General features: G+C 42.6%; 1 protein-coding gene across 2 annotated transcripts; it reads right to left on the bottom strand.

Moving 5' to 3' along the window:
* Nucleotides 1-654: 654 nt before the first annotated feature.
* On the bottom strand, nt 655-20,858 carry LOC112265832 (REST corepressor 3). Of its 2 annotated transcripts, none has more exons than XM_024443387.2 (12): nt 20,525-20,858; nt 20,357-20,413; nt 19,867-19,944; nt 19,705-19,757; nt 19,133-19,294; nt 18,705-18,829; nt 18,542-18,620; nt 13,712-13,963; nt 8,988-9,065; nt 7,380-7,437; nt 7,031-7,275; nt 655-2,275 (listed from the first exon to the last, which is right to left on the bottom strand). In XM_024443387.2, exons 1-12 carry the CDS (start codon nt 20,697-20,699, stop codon nt 1,907-1,909), a joined length of 1,731 nt encoding a protein of 576 aa, XP_024299155.2. In that variant the 5' UTR covers nt 20,700-20,858; the 3' UTR covers nt 655-1,906. The 2 variants fall into 2 exon arrangements, with proteins under 2 accessions (XP_024299155.2, XP_024299162.2); XM_024443394.2 differs by having other exon boundaries at nt 13,712-13,933; nt 20,525-20,850.
* Between the last annotated feature and the right edge of the window lie 472 nt (nt 20,859-21,330).

The following is a 21,330-nucleotide window of genomic DNA, read 5'->3' as shown; positions in this document are numbered from 1 at the left end:
GATCGTACTTTTGGGAGAAATGTCCTCTGGTCTGATGAAACAAAAATAGAACTGTTTGGCCATAATGACCATCGTTATGTTTGGAGGAAAAAGGGGGAGGCTTGCAAGTCAAAGAACCCCATCCCAACCGTGGAGCACGTGGGTGGCAGCATCATGTTGTGCGGGTGCTTTGCTGCAGGAGGGACTGGTGCACTTCACAAAATATATGGCATCATGAGAAAGGAAAATTATGTGGATATATTGAAGCAACATCTCAAATGGGTCTTCCGAATGGACAATGACCCCAAGCATGGGGCATCAAAGTCAAGGTATTGGAGTGGCCATCACAAAGCCCTGACCTCAATCCTATAGAAAATTTGTGAGCAGAACTGAAAAAGCATGTGCGAGCAAGGAGGCCTACGAACCTGACTCAGTTACACCAGCTCTGTCAGGAGGAATGGGCCAGAATTCACCCAACTAATTGTGGGAAGCTTGTGGAAGGCTACACAAAACGTTTGACCCAAGTTAAACTATTTAAAGGCAATGCTACCAAACACTAATTGAGTGTATGTAAACTTCTGACCCACTGGGAATGTGATGAAAGAAATCAAATCTGAAATATATCATTCTCTCTACTATTATTCTGACATTTCACATTCTTTAAATGAAGTGGTGATCCTAACTGACCTAAAACAGGGAAATTTTACTTGGATTAAATGTCAGGAATTGTGAAAAACTGAGTTTAAATGTATTTGGCTAAGGTGTATGTAAACTTCCGACTTCAACTGTATACATTTTCGGATATTTTACAGAATCTTTCAACCGCTGAACATGAAGCGGCACTAATTAACTCCAAAACGTGGTAAAAAAAAAAAAGTGATCATAACTGGACAGACAAAACAAAATGTTACAATTATTTGAATGGATATGTTAGATACTATGCCTCATCTTACACTGGGAATTACTGATGGGCGACCGTTAAAACAAAAACAAAAAAGCGTCGTTTTAGGTATGATCTTGACAGTTTAAAATTAAGCACACAAATTACACACAACTGTACAGAAGTCAAACATTTTGTTCTTCAATATATCTTAAATGAAAATCATTGAAACATATCAAATTCCTGAAAATGTGGGTCACAGACTACAACAATCGATTCACTGACATTGACATCCTCGTAGCTTAATATTACATTAAACAAATTCATTTTATTAACCGGTTCATCATTTTTTTCAATCAGTTTCTTCCAGTTTAGATCAATTCAATCACGTAAATACAGTTGGCCTAGAAGCGTAAGAGCACTTACACAATGGTTATTATTATACTGGACATATGCAAAAATCAGTCTAGAGTCCATAGCACCGAGTAGAAAAATAAATAATGCTTATATAAAAGATAAGTCTATATTCGCTCAAAGAACAAATATGCGTTACAGCAAATCAAACAATTGAAGTGAAATATGGCAACGCCACCTGTTCACTAGTGGTGGTGTACTGTCCATTATAGTGTCTTCAATATACCTTGTTTATAGACCACTTGCAAATTTTGCCAGTTTGTAAAATATACATTAACCAGAAGCCAATAACACTTTCAAACAGGACCAATGCTTCTAGTAAATCTTTAACATCACCAATACATAACATCTAAGCAAGTCCATCCAAAGATGAGTGAATTAAAAAAACGATGTGATTTCAAATAAATAAAACTAAGACCTAACCTAATATACATAGACTTTAAAAACTTCACAACGGCTTTACGTTTCTCATTAATATACATAATCTGCTCATAAACAACCAACGATTGACGACTTTCAGGAACACAACGGATCATTGTCAAGAAAAATACAAGGAAACAAACGACCAAGTTAAAAAAAAAAAGCGACCACCGACTTTTCCGTTGTCTTCATTCGCCATTGCACAGCACACACTTAGTGCAGCGAGGAGGACGGCATCTCCGATGGGATGCCCACCAGGGTGGGGGGCGGCTGGCTGGAGCCTGGGCACCCTGTGGAGGTGGGGGCTGAGGTCGGGGCAAGCGGCCGGGGATTGAGGCGCGGGGCGGGGGGTTGGAGGGCCGGATGAGTGGGGGGCTGGTTGAGCGCGGGCCGGGGCTGTAGGAAGCGGGCCTGCTGCTGGAGAGGGGGCGGCTGCCTGTGGAGGGCCGGGGTGGCTGGCAGAGAGGGCCGTAGGAGCGGGGGCGGCTGGTTGAGCGAAGTTGCCGACGATGTCACCAGGGTTTGGAAAGTTGAAGAGGAAGTGGCAGCGGGAGAAGGGCCTGACGAGGGGGTCACCTGACCCTGGAAGAGAGAGGCGTGAGTTGGGATTTCAGACCAAAACGCAGATGGGCAATACATTACAGCATACAGTGCATTCGGAAAGTATTCAGACCCCTTGACTTTTTACAAATTAGCTGTGTTCGAATACTCATACTAACCGCACTATTTGTGATGTGAATTGAGTATATAGTATGCTTATTGGTCATAGTATGGGTATAGTTAGTATGCCAAAAGTTGCCGGATGTCGTACTAAATTCGCCAAAATATGAAGTATACACAAAATATGAAGAGGAAGCTATTTCCGTACTTTAGGGCCCATAATGCAATTCTTCAGGAAATGGGCGTGGCTTCACATCGTTTCCATTTTTGAAGGAAATGGCAGAAAATATGCAGTCGAAGTACAACGATAGCGGATAAAAATTCACTGCTTTAACTAATTATGACAAATGATAAGAAAATGATGAGCAATGTAATAAAGTAATGACTTTTCAAATAAGTTACCTTACCCTTTATATTGTCTGACAATTTGTTAGCTACGCTGTCCTTACGAACCACATAGCTTATCATTACAACAGTATGTTGTTAGGTAGCTACCTAACGTTAGTTGGCTACTTATACATCAAACTTGCCAGCATATTAACTTTAGGCTATCTAACTATAATTACCCAACGTCTATTGACTTGATTATTCCCGTCATGCTTAGCTGGCCATTCGGGTGCTTTCGTAAATTCGCTCTGGCTATCTACTCCAATTTCAGGGCACTCTCGTCTGAGTGTACCAGAGCGCAGAATAATGAATTTACGAGCGCTCAACACCCATTGAATATGGCCGTTGTCAGTAAACATCGGCAAAAAAGCGCAATTAAATTGTTGCCAGCAGCACAGTTAGTCACCAATGCTCTGGATAACATGCTAGTTTGCCAATGACACAACAGTGGTAGGCCTGATCACCAACAACAATGAGACAGCCAATAGGGAGGAGGTCAGAGACCTGGTCGTGTGGTGCAAGGACAACAACTTCTCCCTCAACGTGATCAAGACAAAGGAGATGATTGTGGAAAATGAGGACAGAGCACGATGGGGCTATAGTGGAACAGGTTGAGAGCTTCAAGTTCCTTGGTGTCCACATCACCAACAAATTATCATGGTCCAAGCACACCAAGACAGTCGTGAAGAGGGCCCGACAAAGCTGATTCCCCTACATGAGACGGAAAAGATTTGGCATGGGTCCTCAGATTCTCAAAAGGTTCTACAGCTGCACCATCGAGAGCATCCTGATTGGTCGCATCGCCGCCTGGTATGGCAACTGCTCGGCCACCGACTGCAAGGGTAGTGCGTACGGCCCAGTACATCACTGGGGCCAAGCTTCCTGCCATCTAGGACCTCTATATCAGGCGGTGTCAGAGGAAGGCCCTAAGAATTCTACCTACATGTACATATTACCTCAACTAACCGGTGCCCCCGCACATTGACTCTGTACTGGTACCCCCTGTATATAGCCTCGCTTGTTATTTTACTGCTGTTGTTTAAATTGTTACTTTTATTTTCTACTTTTCTATCTATTTTTTACTTAATATTTATTTGTATTTTTTTCTTAATTTCTTAAAGCATTGTTGGTTATGGACTTGTTAGTAAGCATTTCACGGTAAGGTGAAACCTGTGGTATTCGGCGCATGTGACAAATACAATATGATTTGAGTAAAATGGTCAGAGTGGTCTCATTTGTGTCTGGAAGTGGCTAGCAAGCAATTTTTTTATTTTAAACTTAATTTAACTAGGCAAGTCAGTAAAGAAAAAAAATATTATTTACAAGTTAGCCAACGTTAGCTTGGGTGCCTGACTGCCGTTGTAAGGTCAAAACGCTCAAATCAACCCTACTCCTTGGCCCGAGAGACCAGTGTGTGCTTCAAGAGCGAAACACTCTGAATTTACAAAACTAACAATCTGACAACGCTCTAAATTTACGAGTGCACTCTGGCACTCCATATTCAATTTAAGAACACACCCAAAGTCGTAAAATGTCTGACTCGTAATTTTTTAGGCTAGCAAGAGGTTGCATATTAAGAGCATGAACTTCAGGTAGACAGGTGAAGAGCTACTACGCTCAACTGAAAGCATACAGTTCGTTTACAGTATACTAAAAAACTAATAGCATGTAGTATATGCTCATTAAGTATGTAGTATACAGTATGTTAGTATGGGTATTCGAACACAGCTCAAGTGTTACGTTACAGCCTTATTCTAAAATGGATTAAATACTTTTCCCCCCTCATCTATCTACACACATATATAAGGTCCTACAGTTGACAGTGCATGTCAGAGGAAAAACCAAGCCATGAGGTCGAAAGAATTGTCCGTAGAGCTCCGATGACAGGATTGTGTCTAGGCACAGATCTGGGGAAGGGTACACAAACATTTCTGCAGCATTGAAGGTCCCTAAGAACACAGTGGCCTCATCATTCTTACATGGAAGATGTTTAGAACCACAAAGACTCTTCTTAGAGCTGGCCACCAGCAGAGCAATTGTGGGGGAAGGGCCTTGGTCAGGGAGGTGACCAAGAACCCCATGGTCACTCTGACAGAGCTTCAGAGTTCCTCTGTGGAGATGGGAGTATCTTCCAGAAGGACAACCATCTCTGCAGCACTTCACAAATCAGGCCTTCATGGTAGAGTTGCTAGACGGAAGCCACTCCTCAGTAAAAGGCACATGACAGCCCCTTTGGAGTTTGCCAAAAAGGCACCTAGAGGACTCTCAGACCATGAGAAACGAGATTCTCTGGTCTGATGAAACGAAGATGAAACTTTTTGGCCTGAATGACAAGCGTCACGTCTGGAGGAAACCTGGCACCATGCCTACGGTGAAGCATGATGGCAGCATCAGGCAGCATCATTCCTCCCAGCACCAAGGAATGGGAAACTAGTCAGGATCGAGGGAAAGATGAACGGAGCAAAGTACAGAGAGATCCTTGATGAAAACCTTCCCCTTCCAACAGGACAAAAACCCAAGCACACAGCCAAGACAATTCAGGAGTGGCTTCGGGATGAGTCTCAGGATGTCCTTGAGTAGCCCAGCCAGAGCCCGGACTTGAACCCGATCGAACATCTCTGGAGAGACCTGAAAATAGCTGAGCAGCAATGCTCCCCATCCAACCTGACAGAGCTTGAGAGGATCTGCAGAGAACAATGGGAGAAACTCCACAAATACAGGTGTGCCAAGCTTGTAGCGTCATACCCAAGAAAACTCAAGGCTGTAATTGCTGCCAAAGATGCTTCAACAAAGTACCGAGTAAAGGGTCTGAATACTTATGTAAATGTGATGTTTTTAATTTTTTATAAATGAGCAAACATTCCTCAACCTGTTTTTGATTTGTCATTATGGGGTATTGTGTGTAGATTGAGGGGGGAAAAAACAATTTAATTGATTTTAGAATAGGGCTGTAACCTAACAAAATGTGGGAAAAGTACAGTAGCTCTCCAGGAGGAGGGATAGCCACTTGACTGGTCTTGACATTGAATGCCATGTTGGAATACCAGATTTAAGATCAGTTTAACAAATGTCATTAGCAGTCATAACGGATATCAGGTTATGAAAATAAGCCTGGCACCTGTTCTATTGTGTTTCCTACTTAGCTAATTAACAACGTAGCCATAAAGGCATATAAACTATCTATACAAAACCATGTGGACACCCCTTCAAATGAGTTGATTTGGCTATTTTAGCCACACCATTGCCGACAGGTGTATAAAATGGAGCACACAGCCATGGAGGAGGAATAATGGTCTGGGGCTGTTTTTCATGGTTCGGGCTAAGCCTCTTAGTTCCAGTGAAGGGAAATCTTAATGCTACAGCATACAATGACATTCTACAAGATTCTGTGCTTCCAACTTTGTAGCAACAGTTTGGGGAAGGCCCTTTCCTGTTTCAGCATGATAATGCCCCCGTGCACAAAGCGAGGTCCATACAGAAATGGTTTGTCGAGATCGGTGTGGAAGAACTTGACTAGCCTGCACAGAGCCCTAACCTCATCCCCATTGAACACCTTTGGGATGAATTGGAATGCCAACTGTGAGCCATGCCTAATTGCCCAACATCAGAGCCCGACCTCACTAATGCTCTTTTGACTGAATGGAAGCAAATCCCCGAATGTTCCAACATCTAGTGGAAAGCCTTCCCAGAAAAGTGGAGGCTGTTATAGCAGCAAAGGGGGGACTAACTCCATATCAATGCCTATGACTTTGGAATGAGATAATCAACGAGTATTTGTCCATACTTTTGGTCATGTAGTGTATTCGTTTAAAATATATTAGTATTACATTATTTTCAATACTGTATAGCAGGGTCATCTACAACTGCTTATGATATGTTAAATAATACCTAAAGCTACACGTCATGCAAGTAGTAAAAGACCATTCGTTGACATCAACCACATTCAGATATTTCTTCAAGTTATCAAGTCAATGGTAAATATGTAGAATTATAAATTGTGTGTATTATACACATGCATATTGGAAATTTAGTTTTTTTTTGTATATAGCCCCCCAGGGTTGGAATGTCCAGATGCAACTAACATTGTAATAATTATAATGTTAAGACACCTTTATGAAGGAATGTTTATGAAACTGCAGTGTTAAGAGATTTTTGTTGGAGTAAAAACCTGCATGCAGAGGGGGCTTGTGGGAGGCCAACTCCCATAGCTAACTATAACGAAATCACAGAAGGGGTTAATGGGAAGGTCAATTATTTTGGTTTTAGGGGAATAAAGGAACGCTCCACCACCTCCTCCTCCTCTTCGTCCATACTCTTCCCAGAAGGGGTGTTGGAGCTGTTCTTCCCCTCCTCGCCAGAGGTGGCAGTGTCACCGTTGGGGGTGCCAGTTCCCTGCTCCGCCTCCCACTCCTGCAGCACCTCCTCCAGGTTAAACCGGCGGCGGTAGTTCACAAAGAAGTTCTTTACCTGCCCTACCGTCTTATTACCGATAACGTCGGCAATGGCCTGGAAGTCTTTCCCGTACTTCCGGACACCTGTTGAAACAACAAATATTCTGAAATTGCACGAGGTAAACAGACTGGCGGGCCATGGACAAGAACATGAGCTGACTACAAACCCACAAAGAACGTAGGTTTACCTTGAACTGCCAGAAGCTGTTCATCTGTTGTCCAGCGAGCATTAACTTTTTGGCTGCACTAGAACAGACAAAGAACACCTGATGTTATACACTGAACAAAAACATAAATGTCACAATTTCAAAGATATTACTGAGTGTACAGTTCCTAAGGAAATCAGGACATTTCAATTAATTCATTAGGGCCTAATCTGTGAATTTCACATGACTGGGAATACAGATATCTGTTGGTCTCAGATATCTTCAAAAACAAGTAGGGGCTTGGATCAGAAAAGCAGTCAGTATCTTGTGACCACCATTTGCCTCATGCAGCGCGACATCTCCACATATAGTTGATCAGACTGTTGATTGTGGCCTGTGGAATGTTGTCCCACTCCTCTTCGATGGCTGTGCGGAACTGGAACACGCTGTCATGGGTGACATATCTGGTGAGTATGCAGTTCATGGAAGAACTGGGACATTTTCAGCTTCCAGGAATTGTTTACAGATCTTTGCGACATCTTTCCGTGCATTATTCTGAAACATGAGGTGATAGTGGTGGATGAATGGCAAGACAATGGGCCTCTTCACGGTATCTCTGTGCATTCAAATGGCCACAGATAAAATGCAAATGTCCGTAGCTTATGTCTGTCCTTACCATAACCCCCCCCACCATGGGGCACTGTTCACAATGTTGACATCAGCAAACAGCTCACCCACATGACGCCAAATATGCTGTCTGCCATCTGCCCGGTACAGTTGAAACTGGGATTCATCCGTGAAGAGCACACTTCAGTGTTCCAGTCGCAATCGAAGGTGAGCATTTCCCCACTGAAGTCAGTTACGATGCCAAACTGCAGTCAGGTCAAGACCCTGGTGTGGATGACGAGTTTCATCAGCTGTCCGGGTGGCTGGTCTCAGACATTTTCGTAGGTGAAGAAGCCGGATGTGACGGTCCTGACCTGGTGTGGTTACACAAGTCCGCGGTTGAGGCTGGTTGGACTTAATGTCAAATTCTATAAAACAACGTTGGAGGCCGCTTATGGTACAGAAATTAACATTAAATTACCAGGCAACGACTCTGGTGGACATTTCTGCAGTCAGCATGCCAACTGCATACTCTCAACTTGAGACACCTGTTGCATTGTGTTTTGTGACAACTGCACCTTTTGTCCCCAGCACAAGGTGCACCTGTGTAATGATCATGTTTAATAAGCTTCTTGATATGCCACACACATGTCAGGTGGATGGATTATCTTGGCAAAGGAGAAATGCTAACTAACAGGGATATAAACAAACTTGTGCACACCATTTGAGAGAAAGAAGCTTTTCGTGAACAATTTCTGGGAACTTTTATATTAGCTCATGAAACATGGGACCAACACTTGACATGTTGGGTTTATATTTTTGTTCAGTGTAGAAGCTAAGTGGCAATACATGTCCAGTCAACAGGTCACTCACTTCATATAAGCAACCATAATAAAGAAACATCCATAACTAATGACTTCCATCTCTTTGGTAGCACTTCATTTGTAAGGTCTTAGTGATGTGAATGTCATGACAAATTATGACCACTTATGTCACATTGCTATGTCCCTTTCTCACTGAAATCTAAAAACATTTGGCACATACCTCCGGCAGCCTGAAGTCATCAATGCCCGCTTCCATCCTGTGTTTCAGACCACTGTTCAGTTGCTTTGCATTTTGAACCTGTGGGATAAATTCATAGTGCCATCAGAAAGTACTCACATCCCACATTGTGTTGTGTTACAGCCTGAATTTAAAATTGATTCAAATTGAGATGTATTTGTCACTGGCCTACACACAATACCCCATAATGTCAAAGCGGAATTATGTTTTTGGAAATGTTTACAAATTATTTCTTAAATGTTGAACTGTCTTGGGTCCAAGTATTCAACCCCTTATATGGCAAGCCTAAATAAGTTCAGAAGTAAAAATGTGCTTAACAAGTGGCATAATAAGTTGCATGGAATCCCTGTGTGCAATAAGTGTTAGACATGTTTTTTTAATGACTACCTCATCTCTGTACTGTGATAGAAAAATGACATATTTACCTGATTGTTGGATATTCTGCAATTATTTACTTAACTAATACTGTAGTGAAATGAGAGGAGTTGTTTGAAGCTGGGGCTGGCAACTGATTAAGTGATGACTAGGTACAAACCTACTGCTGGCATTCCATAGATAAGATGTGGTGTGTGTCACCGAGATAGAGATGTTCTGTTCCTCCAGGCTAATGGCCTCCCTATTCCTAATTATCCTGGCATCTGAGAGAAAGCACCAGAGGCGGAAGAACCCGAAGTGGCTTATGGTGCCCCACAATCTATATGGGAGGGGTGGAACCAAGCATTCTGGGTATCCGCTATATAAACTGTGCATTGTCTGTGAAGGGGAGACTCTCAGCCTAACAGTCAAGACTGTTGGGTCGACGGTTTTATTATTGCAATAATTTATCGATATTAAATGAAGATGATTGTATGAAGAAATTACCAAGTCTCTCTCAGTACTGAATTTCCACGACAGTACCCCCCACACATATACAATTATCTGTAAAGTCGTTCAGTCGAGCAGTGAATTTCCAACACAGATTCAACCACTAAGACCAGAGAGGTTTTTCCAATGCCTCGCGAAGGTCACCTATTGGTACATAAAATAAATACAAATAAAAAGTCAACCTTGAATATCCCTTTGAGCATGGTTAAGTTATTAATTACACTTTGGATGGTGTATTAATACACTCAGTCACTACAAAGATGCAAGCGTCCTTCCTAACTCCGGAGAGGAAGGAAAACTTGAGGCCAATGATTTCACCATGGGGCCAATTGTGACTTTAAAACAGTGTTTAAATGGCTGTGATAGGAGAAAACTGAAGATGGATCAACAACATTGTAGTTACTCCACAATACTAACCTAAATGTCAGAGTGAGAAGGAAGCCTGTACAGAATTTCTTCTCCAAAACATGCATCCTGTTTGCAATAGTAATTAAAGTAAAACAGAAATAAAAATGGCAAATTAACTTAGTCCTGAATATAAAAGTGCTATGTTTGGGGCAAATCCAACACGTCACACGTCACCACACTTCATATTTTATTTTTTTATTCACATTTTTTTTTCTTCTCCCCAATTTTGTGGTATCCAATTGTTAGTCGTTACTGTCTTGTCTCATCGCTACAACTCCCGTACGGACTTGGGAGAGGCGAAGGTCGAGAGCCATGCGTCCTCCGAAACACAACCCAACCTAGCCGCACTCCTTTTTAACACAGCGCGCATCCAACCCGGAAGCCAGCCGCACCAATGTGTCGGAGGAAACACAGTACACCTAGCGACCTGGTCAGCGTGCACTGCGCCCGGCCCGCCACAGGAGTCGTTAGTGCGCGATGAGACAAGGATATCCCTACCAGCCAAACCCTCCCTAACCTGGACGAAGCTAGGTTATTGTGCGCCGCCCCATGGGCCTCCCAGTCGCGGCCAGCTGCAACAGAGCCTGGGCTCAAACCCAGAGTGTCTGGTGGCACAGCTAGCACTGCGATGCAGTGCCTTAGACCACTGCATCACCCGGGAGGCCACACTTCATATTTTCAACCATGGTGGTGGCTGCATCATGTTTTGGTTATGGTTGTCATCTGGGGGGAGGGGGGGGGGTGCAAAATCCTAGAGAATAACCTGGTTCAGTCAACTTTCCAAGAGACACTGGGAGACAAATTCAACTTTCAGCAGGTTAATAACCTAAAACACAAGGCCAAATATACACTGGAGTATGTATACCAAGATAACAGTATATATACCGGAGTATATATACCAAAATGACATTGAAAGATCCTGAGTGGTGTAGTTAGTTTACTTAAATTGGCTTAAATCTATGGCAAGAATTAATAAAATAATGTGCAATCTACTGTAAGTGTGCAAAGCTCTTGGACCCAGAAAGAGACAGCTTTAAATCGCTGCCAAAGGTGATTAACATGTATTGACAAGGGGGTTGAATACATGTATTCAAGATTGTTAGAATTTTTAAAAAAATTAAAAACTGTCTTCCACTTTGACACGAGTATTCATGTGAATCATTGACAAAAAAAATTACAAATCCATTTGAAATTACACCTTGAAACACAAAATATGGAAAAAAGGCAAGGGGTGTGAATCCTTTTTGAATGCACCGTACATATGCTTAGAACACAATGCACTAAATAGTGCTGATACACTACATGAATCAAAAGTATGTGGACACATTCTCGTCGAACATCTTATTCCAAAATCATGGGCGTTCATATGGAGTTGGTCCCCCTTTTCTGTTATAACAGCCTCCACTCGTCTGGGACAGCTTTCCACTAGATGTTGGAACATTACTGCGGGGACTTGCTTCTATTCAGCCACAAGAGCATGAGGTCGGGCACTGATGTTGGCCGATTAGGCCTGGCATGCAGTCGGTATTCCAATTCATCCTAAAGATGTTCGATGGGCTCTGTATGCCAGTCAATTTGGGTGGAAGGTAGCCTAGTGGTTAGAGCAATTGGGCCAGTAAGGTAAGGTTGCTGGATCGAAATCCCAGAGCTGACAAGGTACAAATCTGTCGTTCTGCCCCTGAACAAGGCAGTTAACCCACTGTTCCCCTGTAGGCTGTCATTGTAAATAAGAATTTGTTCTTAACTGACTTGACTAGTTACATTTTTAAAAATAGTTATTCCACACCGATCTTGACAAACCATTTCTGTATGGACCTCGCTTTGTGCAGGTGGGCGTTGAATAGTGAAGACATCAAAACCATTAAATAACACATATGGAAACATGTAGCAAACAAAAAAGTGTTAAACTCAAAACATATTTTATATTTGAAATTCTTCAAAGTAGCGACCCTTTGCCTTGACGACAGCTTTGCACACTCTTGGCATTCTCTTAACCAGCTTCATGAGGAATGCTTTTCCAACCTGGAATGCATTTCAATTAACAGGTGTGCCTTGTTAAAAGTTCATTTGTGGATTTTCTTTCCATCTTAATGCGTTTTAGCCTATCAGTTGTGTTGTGACAAGGTAGGGGTGGTATACAGAAGATAGCTCTATTTGGTAAAAGACCAAGTCCATATTATGGCAAGAACAGCTCAAATAAGCAAAGAGAAATGACAGTCCATCATTACTTTAAGACATGAAGGTCAGTCAATCCAGAACATTTCAAGAACTTTGAAAGTTTCTTCAAGTGCAGTCGCAAAACCATCAAGCGCTATGAAGAAACTGGCTCTCATGAGGACCGCCACAGGAAAGGAAGACCCAGAGATACCTCTGCTGCAGAGGATAAGTTCACTAGAGTTACCAGCCGCAAATATTGCAGCCCAAATAAATCCTTCACACAGTTCAAGTAACAGACATCTCAACTTCAACAGAGGAGATTGTGTGAATCAGGCCTTCATGATCAAATTTCTGCAAAGAAACCACTACTGAAGGACAAAAATAACAAGAAGAGACTTGTTTGGGCCAAGAAACATGAGCAATGGACATTATACCGGTGGTTATCTGTAATATTTTAGTACAAATTTGAGATTTTGGGTTCCAACCGCAGTGTCTTTGTGAGACGCAGAGTAGGTGAACAGATGATCTCTGCATGTGTGATTCCTATGCTATGCTGGTGACACTGTCAGTGATTTATTTAGAATTCAAGGCACACTTAACCAGCATGGCTACTACAGCATTCTGCAGCGTTTCGCCATCCCATCTTGTTTGCGCTTAGTGGGACTATCATTTGTTTTTCAACAGGAGAATGACCCAAAACACACCTACAGGCTGTGTAAGGACAATTTGACCAAGAAGAGTGATGGAGTGCTGCATCAGATGGCCTCCACAATCAACCAACCTCAACCCAATTGAGATGGTTTGGGATGAGTTGGACCGCAGTGTGAAGGAAAGGCAGCCAACAAGTGCTCAGCATATGTGGGAACTCCTTCAAGACTGTTGGAAAAGCATTCCTCATGAAGCTGGTTGAGAGAATGCCAATAGTGTGCAAAGCTGTCATCAAGGTAAAGTGTGGCTACTTTGAAGAATCTCAAATATAAAATATATTTTATTTAGTTGTTACTACATGATTCCATATGTGTTTACTATTAGTCTACAATGTAGAAAATTGTAAAAATAAAGAAAAACCCTTGAATGAGTAGGTCTGTCCAAAAAAAAAAATATATATATATATATCTTAGCCTAGCGGTTAAGAGGACTTTAATTGCTCCTATAAGTCGCTCTGGATAAGAGCGTCTGCTAAATGACTAAAATGTACTGTGAAAAATCCTCAACTCAAGCACCTTGAGGACCCAGGTTTCCCTGCATTGAGACAAACCAGAATCCCCAACGCTCACCTGTCTTTTGAGGCCCACCAGCTCCATGTCCAGCTGCCGAAGGACGGTGTTGGCAGCGCTGGAGCTGCACGACACTGCCACCACATCCTCCTGGGTCAGGTACATGCCTTTGGGCGGCCGGCACTTGGAACGCTGCGAGTGGTGCCGGTGCATGAGCGTCAGGTGCTCCCGTCGGCCGAGCCCAATCTTGGAGGAGCTCAGGGGCTGGGGCTCCGTGTGGCTCTGGATAGGCGCGGGTACACTTTCTATTAGCTGTCATAATGTTAGTAACATCAATTGTGTCATTGTTAGGACATATGGCACCTGGGAGCATGTTTTAAGAGGTACAATAAAAACAAAACGCTGCACACTTCTGTTCATGCCCCCAGGTGATTATATTGATACGTTTTGACCCTTAGGTCTTTATCAGGCATCCATGAAAAATCCCCTGGGAGCATGAACAGCAGACTCAGCGATATGACGTTACCACGAGCAGCACCACTGATATTCTGATGAGTGCAATGCAAGACTTTGCTCTCACAGTAACAGAGTATCTGCACATGTGCATGGTAGAGTCCTGCACAGCTACATGTTTTGGACCCGAACCCGCCCGCGCCGGCCACATCAATTCCGAGCCCCACCAGATATTTTCTCCGCAACACGAACCACCAGCATAGAAATGTTTTTTTTCCCTTCCCTGCATGAAATAATTTGTCTGCATGTCTATTCAACATTTGGATAAAAGGAAACCATGCCATGAATTAAGAACGATAGGCTTATCTTATATTCATAATGCGATGCAGCGCACATTGACAATTGAAATAGCTTTGAAAAAAAGCCTTCTAATTACCCTTCTTACCTAATTAAAGCCTATAGGCAACATAAAAAAATAATACCTTTACATTCAATATTGTTTAGATAATAAAATAGTTTTATTGAAATAATTCCCAGAATTGAATAAGCTACAGGCTGCAAAAATAGGCTACATTTATTTAGTAGGTTTATGTAGCCTGCGTATGGTCTAAATGAACAAAAGCCTGAATTAATGTAATAATTCATTGCTAAATAACTGAATTATCAGCAACAAATACCTGCTTACACTTTTGCAGGCTGTGTATCCATCTACTGGGTTGTTGTCCTCCTTGTCCACAATGACTACAAAATCCTTCCAAACCGGATTTCATTCACGGAGCACCTGTTTCCATGATGTTGTAATCCACCATCATAACCTTTCTTTCCCCATCTCCTGTTACGTTAGCCATTTTTATGTGAGCTAGGAGTCAGGGAAAATAAACTTGGCAACGTATTGTTGAAGGAAATTTAATCTCCGCATGTGAACAAATTAGGAACGTTTCAACGCCACACAAATAATGGACAGTTCCCTGCTCCACTCTCGCTGTGTTGCTGCTACCCTATGCTGTCTGGCTCACTGCTCACATAATGGAATTCGCAACAATTCAACAAGCTCCTGGGTTTGTAAAAGAAATCTTGAAATAAAACGTTTGACCTGCAATATAATTGATCTGAACAATAATCCTACCTACGGGTTGAAAGACTTTTCATTACATCTGCCAGCTGACTTTTTTGTTGTCAACAGTGGGTCACATGTCACATGTGCAACCAGAGAAAAAAAAACTCTAGACCACCTTTACTCCACACACAGAGATGCATACAAAGCTCTCCCCCGCCCTCCATTTGGCAAATCTGACCATAATTCTATCCTCCCGATTCCTGCTGACAAGCTCAAATTAAAGCAGGAAGTACCAGTGACTCGCTCAATATGGAAGTGGTCAGATGACGCGGATGCTACGCTACAGGACTGTTTTGCTAGCACAGACTGGAATATGTTCTGGGATTCATCTAATGGCATTGAGTATACCACCTCAGTCATCGGCTTCATCAATAAGTGCAATGACGACGTCGTCCTCACAGTGACCCAACCAGAAGCCATGGATGACAGGCAACATCCGCACTGAACTAAAGGGTAGAGCTGCCGCTTTCAAGGAGCGGGACACTAATCTGGATGCCTATAAGAAATCCCGCTATGCCCTCAGACGAACCATCAAACAAGAAAAGCGTCAATACAGGATTGAGACTGAATCCTAATACACCAGCTCTGACGCTCGTCAGATGTGGCAGGGCTTGAAAAGTATTACGAACTACAAAGAGAAACCCATATGCGACCTGCCCAGTGACGCGAGCCTACCAGACGAGTTAAATGCCTTGTATGCTCGCTTCGAGGCAAGCAACACTGAAGCATGCACGAGAGCACCAGCTGTTCTGGATGACTATGATAATGCTCTCAGTAGCCGATGTGAGCAAGACCTTGAAACAGGTCAACATTCACAAAGCCGCAGGGCCAGATGGATTACCAGGATGTGTACTCGAAGCATGCGAGGAACAACTGCCAAGTGTCTTCACTGACATTTTCAACCTCTCCCTGACTGAGTCTGTAATATCTACATGTTTCAAGCAGACAACCATAGTCCCTGTGCCCAAGGAAGCGAAGGTAACCTACCTAAACGATTACCGTCCCATAGCACTCACGTCGGTAGCCATGAAGTGCTTTGAAAGGCTTGTCATGGCTCACATCAACAGCATCCTCCCGGATACCCTAGACCCACTCCAATTTGAATACCGCCCCAACAGATCCACAGATGATGCAATCTCAATCGCACTCCACACTGCCCTTTCCCACCTGGACAAAAGGAACACCTATGTGAGAATGCTGTTCATTGACTACAGCTCAGAATTCAACACCATAGTGCCCACGAAGCTCATCACTAAGCTAAGGACCCTGGGACTAAACACCTCCCTCTGCAACTAGATTCTGGACTTCCTGACGAGCCGCCCTCAGGTGGTAAAGGTAGGCAACAACACATTTTCCACACTGATCATCAACACTGGGGCCCCTCAGGTGTGTGTACTTAGTCCCCTCCTGTACTCCCGGTTCACCCACAACTGCGTGGCCAAACACGACTCCAGTGCCATCATTAAGTTTGCTGATGACACAACAGTGGTAGGCCTGATCACCTACAACGATGAGACAGCCTATAAGGAGGAGGTCAGAACTGGCAGTGTGGTGCCAGGACAACAACCTCTTCCTCAATGTGAGCAAGACAAAGGAGCTGATCGTGGACTAAAGGAAAAGGCGGGGCCGAACAGGCTCCCATCAACGGGGCTGTAATGGGGCGGGCCGAGAATCCAAGTTCCTTGGTGTCCACATCACCAATGAACTATCATGGTCCAAACACACCAAGACAGTTGTGAAGAGGGCACGACAAAACCTTTTCCCCCTCGGGAGACTGAAAAGATAATGCATGGGCCCCCAGATCATTAAAAAGTTCCACAGCTGCACCATCGTGAGCATTCTGACTGGTTGCATCACCGCCTGGTATGGCAGCTGCTCGGCATCTGACCATAAGGCACTACAGAGGGTAGTGTGAACGGCCCAGTATATCACTGGGGCCAAGCTTCCTGCAATCCAGGACCTATATAATAGGCGGTGTCAGAGGAAACCTATAAAATTATCAGAGATTCCAGTCACCCAAGTCATAGACTGTTTTCTCTGCTATCGCACGGCAAGTGGTACCGGAGCAGGAAGTCTAGGACCAAACTGCTCCTTAACAGCTTCTACCCCCAAGCCATAAGACTGCTGAACAATTAATCAACTGGCCACCTGACTATTACATTGTTTTGTACACCGCTGCTACTCGCTGTTTATTATCTATGCATAGTCACTTCTCCCCTACTTACATGTACAAATTACCTCTAACCTGTATCTCCGCTCACTGACTCGGTTCCGGTATCCCCTGTATTGTTATTGTTATGTTATTGTGTTACTTTTTATTATTTTTTACTTTAGTTTATTTGGTAGATATTTTCTTAACTCTTCTTGAACTGCACTGTTGGTTCAGGGCTTGTAAGTACGCATTTCACGGTAAGGTCTGCACTTGTTGTATTCATCGTATGTGACAAATAAAGTTTGATTTGATATCCAACCCGATGCAGGACTCTAATGCATGGGAGCGCTTCCCACTGCTACAACGTGATAGCTATGGAACCAAAACTATGTACAAGTTTAGCCTCGTGCTTCAAACACTCTTAGTTGTTGCCGAAATCAACGCCCTATGTTGCGGTTTACTTTATGCATCGCTTACTGTACCTTTTAAGTGTGACCTTTGTTACTAACCCAGTAACTAGCTTACAGACATAGTTACACTCGCTTTATCTAGTGGTCCTAGGCCTAGTTACATGGTCTGTAGCCTGAATGTGTGCATTTGTGAGAAATCAGTGTTTGAGGATGGTGTTGGATGCACATGTGCCCAGGGAGATGACAATCTTACCATGGTCTAAGGCTGACTCTGTCTCTTTTGACCTCGTGGTGGATTATAATTTGTCCAGATGGTGACGGAAATAAATGAATACAAAAAGGAAACCACAGACAAGCATGACTAAACTAATGATTTAAAACTAAACGAAAGGCCTCATGGCCACCAAACCAACTAGCAGCCTCACAGCTTTCAAGCTGGGACACTGACTGATGATCACCCTAATTGGCAGCACCTGATGTGCTTATCAAGCAGGACATGTTTTCTGCTGCCCCCTGGGGGATGGAGTGTGGAAGTGTATCCTGGATAGTGTGTTTGTCTACTTTATGTCGTAACACTAACCTTCCCCTCACATCAAAACACCTTGCATTTTATTTTACTATTTTCTTTGGCGTCTGTCTACTCTACTACTCATTGTAAGTGAATGCTGGTCACTGATTAAAAGCGTATCCGCTAATACTTTTTGATATATCCCAACTGCCATTCCATCAGTTTAAATTCTAAAGTTTAGATTACGTACCTCTTTTTTCGTCTCCTTGGTGGGGTCATAATCACTATCGTTTGCTTCGATGGGGTTGGCCTCCTCCATTTCTTCATCACTAATGTCAAGAAAAGCCAATCATTATTGGACTCCGACCACTTGGAATTTCAGAGACAGTAGTAAGGCGAGATACAAGTCTTACCTTTCATCTTGAGCGTTTCGGTTTGCCAGCTTTCTGGCCTGGCGGTCCATCAGGCTGGTTCTGGACCGGGTCTTCTTCCAGGAGTAGTAATACTTCACAAGGCTGGATATGGATTTGTCTGGTAACTACAACAGATGAGAAAATGGTCCCAATAGACCGTTTATACTAACATTAAAGCCGGGATACAATCAAAGGCGCATTGTAGACAAGCGCACGGCACTGTTGACAATGCGCCTTTTAAAAGCAATCCCCCCAACGTTTGCAGAGATTGCATTCAAGGTGAATGCGGATGTTGGTTCAAGCGTAAATGACCTTAACGTCAACTGCAATATTCATCCAGACTGCTTGTGTATGTTTGTATGAACAGTATACAGACACACATCAAAGTAAAAGATAAAAGCTACGGTATATTAATATATGTATGTTACCATTTGTTGAATCCTGTGGAAGCTTTTTCCATGGAAGCTGAAGGCTTGTTCGAACAGAACCTTATCCTCCACGGTCCACTCGTCAGGGAAGGGGGTGAAGTTGGGAAGGTCTGCTAGGGACTTTTCAATGTTGTGCTTGTGCCAGAACAGCATGCCCAATGCCTGTGGGGGACAGCAACGAGTGGAATCCACTGAGAATGGACACCAGGCAGGTCTATGGGGCTTCACTGAGCCAGAAATGCTTAAGCAACAGAACTAGAATAGATAAGAGTAGGTATTCCCCTAAATAACATTTGAATATGTTATTTTTAAGTGTGCCTTGGTAGTTTATTAATACATTGTGGGTCAAATTTACTGAGCTTTCACACCGGTGTAAATTTTAGGCCTGTCCGGGGGGCTTGGAAAATGTTATATGAATGTTTAAATTGGGAACATGCTTCAATAGTGTTGGGAATTCTGTTGAAAGTTGTTCATATGTTTTTGAAAAATAAGGTGGATTCTCTGCATTGGTGAAAAAGCTTAGTAAATGTGGCCCTATGTACTTTTCTAATAATCCTAAAAAGCAGACATACCTGCTCAACATTATATCCATGCTTCTCTTTTGCAATGGCAATATATTCATCCACTGTGGGGAAAAATCATAGTTTAATTAATCTACTTATAAATATGTTTTGTAAAATCAACTTTTGGTTGTCTTTAGAAATAAGATGCTTGTGAAAACCAAACTGACTTACATTTTGGGTCGACAATGGTGTGATATGGAGACCACACCAACATTCCCCCACTATCTTTATCACTGTATTTGGTAGAACCTACAGAAAAATATATAATACATCATTTTTTTAAAACACATAATTTTCATATAGTGATATTTAATGCAATTTTAACTGCCTAATTAAAGCAATACATGCAGGACTAAAGATGCTGCTTTACTGTTGTTAAAATATTGTTTAGATAGCAACAAAAAGCCAATTCAGTTGAAGGAAACCAATAGTAGCCTACGGTGGGCAAGTATAGCCTCGGAATAGAAATGTGTTTCAAAACGCTTCTATAAACCAAACATATTTTAATGGGCCAAAAATTCTCTACACATCTGGCTGAATTCTGAAATATAAGATTACTGACTATGGGTTGTAAAGTAAGAAGATGAATGTAAATATACTGTTATAACCTATACCGAGGCTACCACCAGAATACAGTCAGGTAGATCAAGCATAACCTTACCATGATCAAATTCGGGTATATTGGCTTGATAATCGGACCCCACACGCATTCCGACATCTGCAATAAGGAAAAATATGTATAGCACATTAATAGACATTTGTTTTGTTTTTCGCGTTCAAAATAATACATGTACAGTGTTACATGCAAACGGGTTGTTCGAGGCTATACCGTGCTCGTCGTCACTGCCACTCTCATCAGAAAAATGTCCATTCGATGCATTTGAAGGGTTTTTTGTTCCGTTTGAGCGTCCCTTTCCTAGATACTCCGACCCTTTATCCATCATTCCAGGCATTTTTACGTATCTTTGTGGGTTCTCCTTAGGAGAATACCTAAAAAAAAACATGCAATGTATATTTTTTCACAGCCTGTCTTTTTCAATAACTCCCACAGCTACGCAGCTGTGACACTGTGCCACAGTCCAGTATTACTCCACATTGTTTTGTATAATACGGTTTAACGCAGATATATACAACAATATTTTTCAAGCCTGTTCCAGAGTCTGATATGTGTTGGTTTTAGTGTAATTCACGGCTTGTATCTGTTCAGACCGGCAGCAATTGAATATTCAAAATCAGAAGGAACTAATTTGTCTAGCGGAAGGACCTTTACGCACTTGGTTATATGAAGCCAAACTGCGGCTCTGCGTGCGCCGGTGAAAATGGAGTTGTTTACAGTCACACTCCGTAGACGAATAGGCTACAAGAAGAATATAAGATGTTACAATTTATTACACATAATATAGGCTACGTCTGCTTTGGATACCTTGGATGCGTTTTGTAAAGCCAATATAGAACCAGATGCTCTTATTTAAAGCCTTTATTAACAGAAGCGTCTACAAAGCTTTTCAGCATTTCAACGTAGGCTACTTTTGACTTAAACGTTATGCAAATATAAACAACTCTACGTTTGCAACGATGGCCCCATAGTAGGCTAATGAGAAGTAGAATATAACCCAACTGTACAAAATAAAATGC

Source organism: Oncorhynchus tshawytscha, linkage group LG02 (assembly GCF_018296145.1).
Source record: "Oncorhynchus tshawytscha isolate Ot180627B linkage group LG02, Otsh_v2.0, whole genome shotgun sequence".
NCBI lineage: Eukaryota > Metazoa > Chordata > Actinopteri > Salmoniformes > Salmonidae > Oncorhynchus > Oncorhynchus tshawytscha.
The sequence above is the reverse complement of the archived record's forward strand: the minus strand, read 5'-3'. Positions and strand labels throughout refer to the sequence as shown.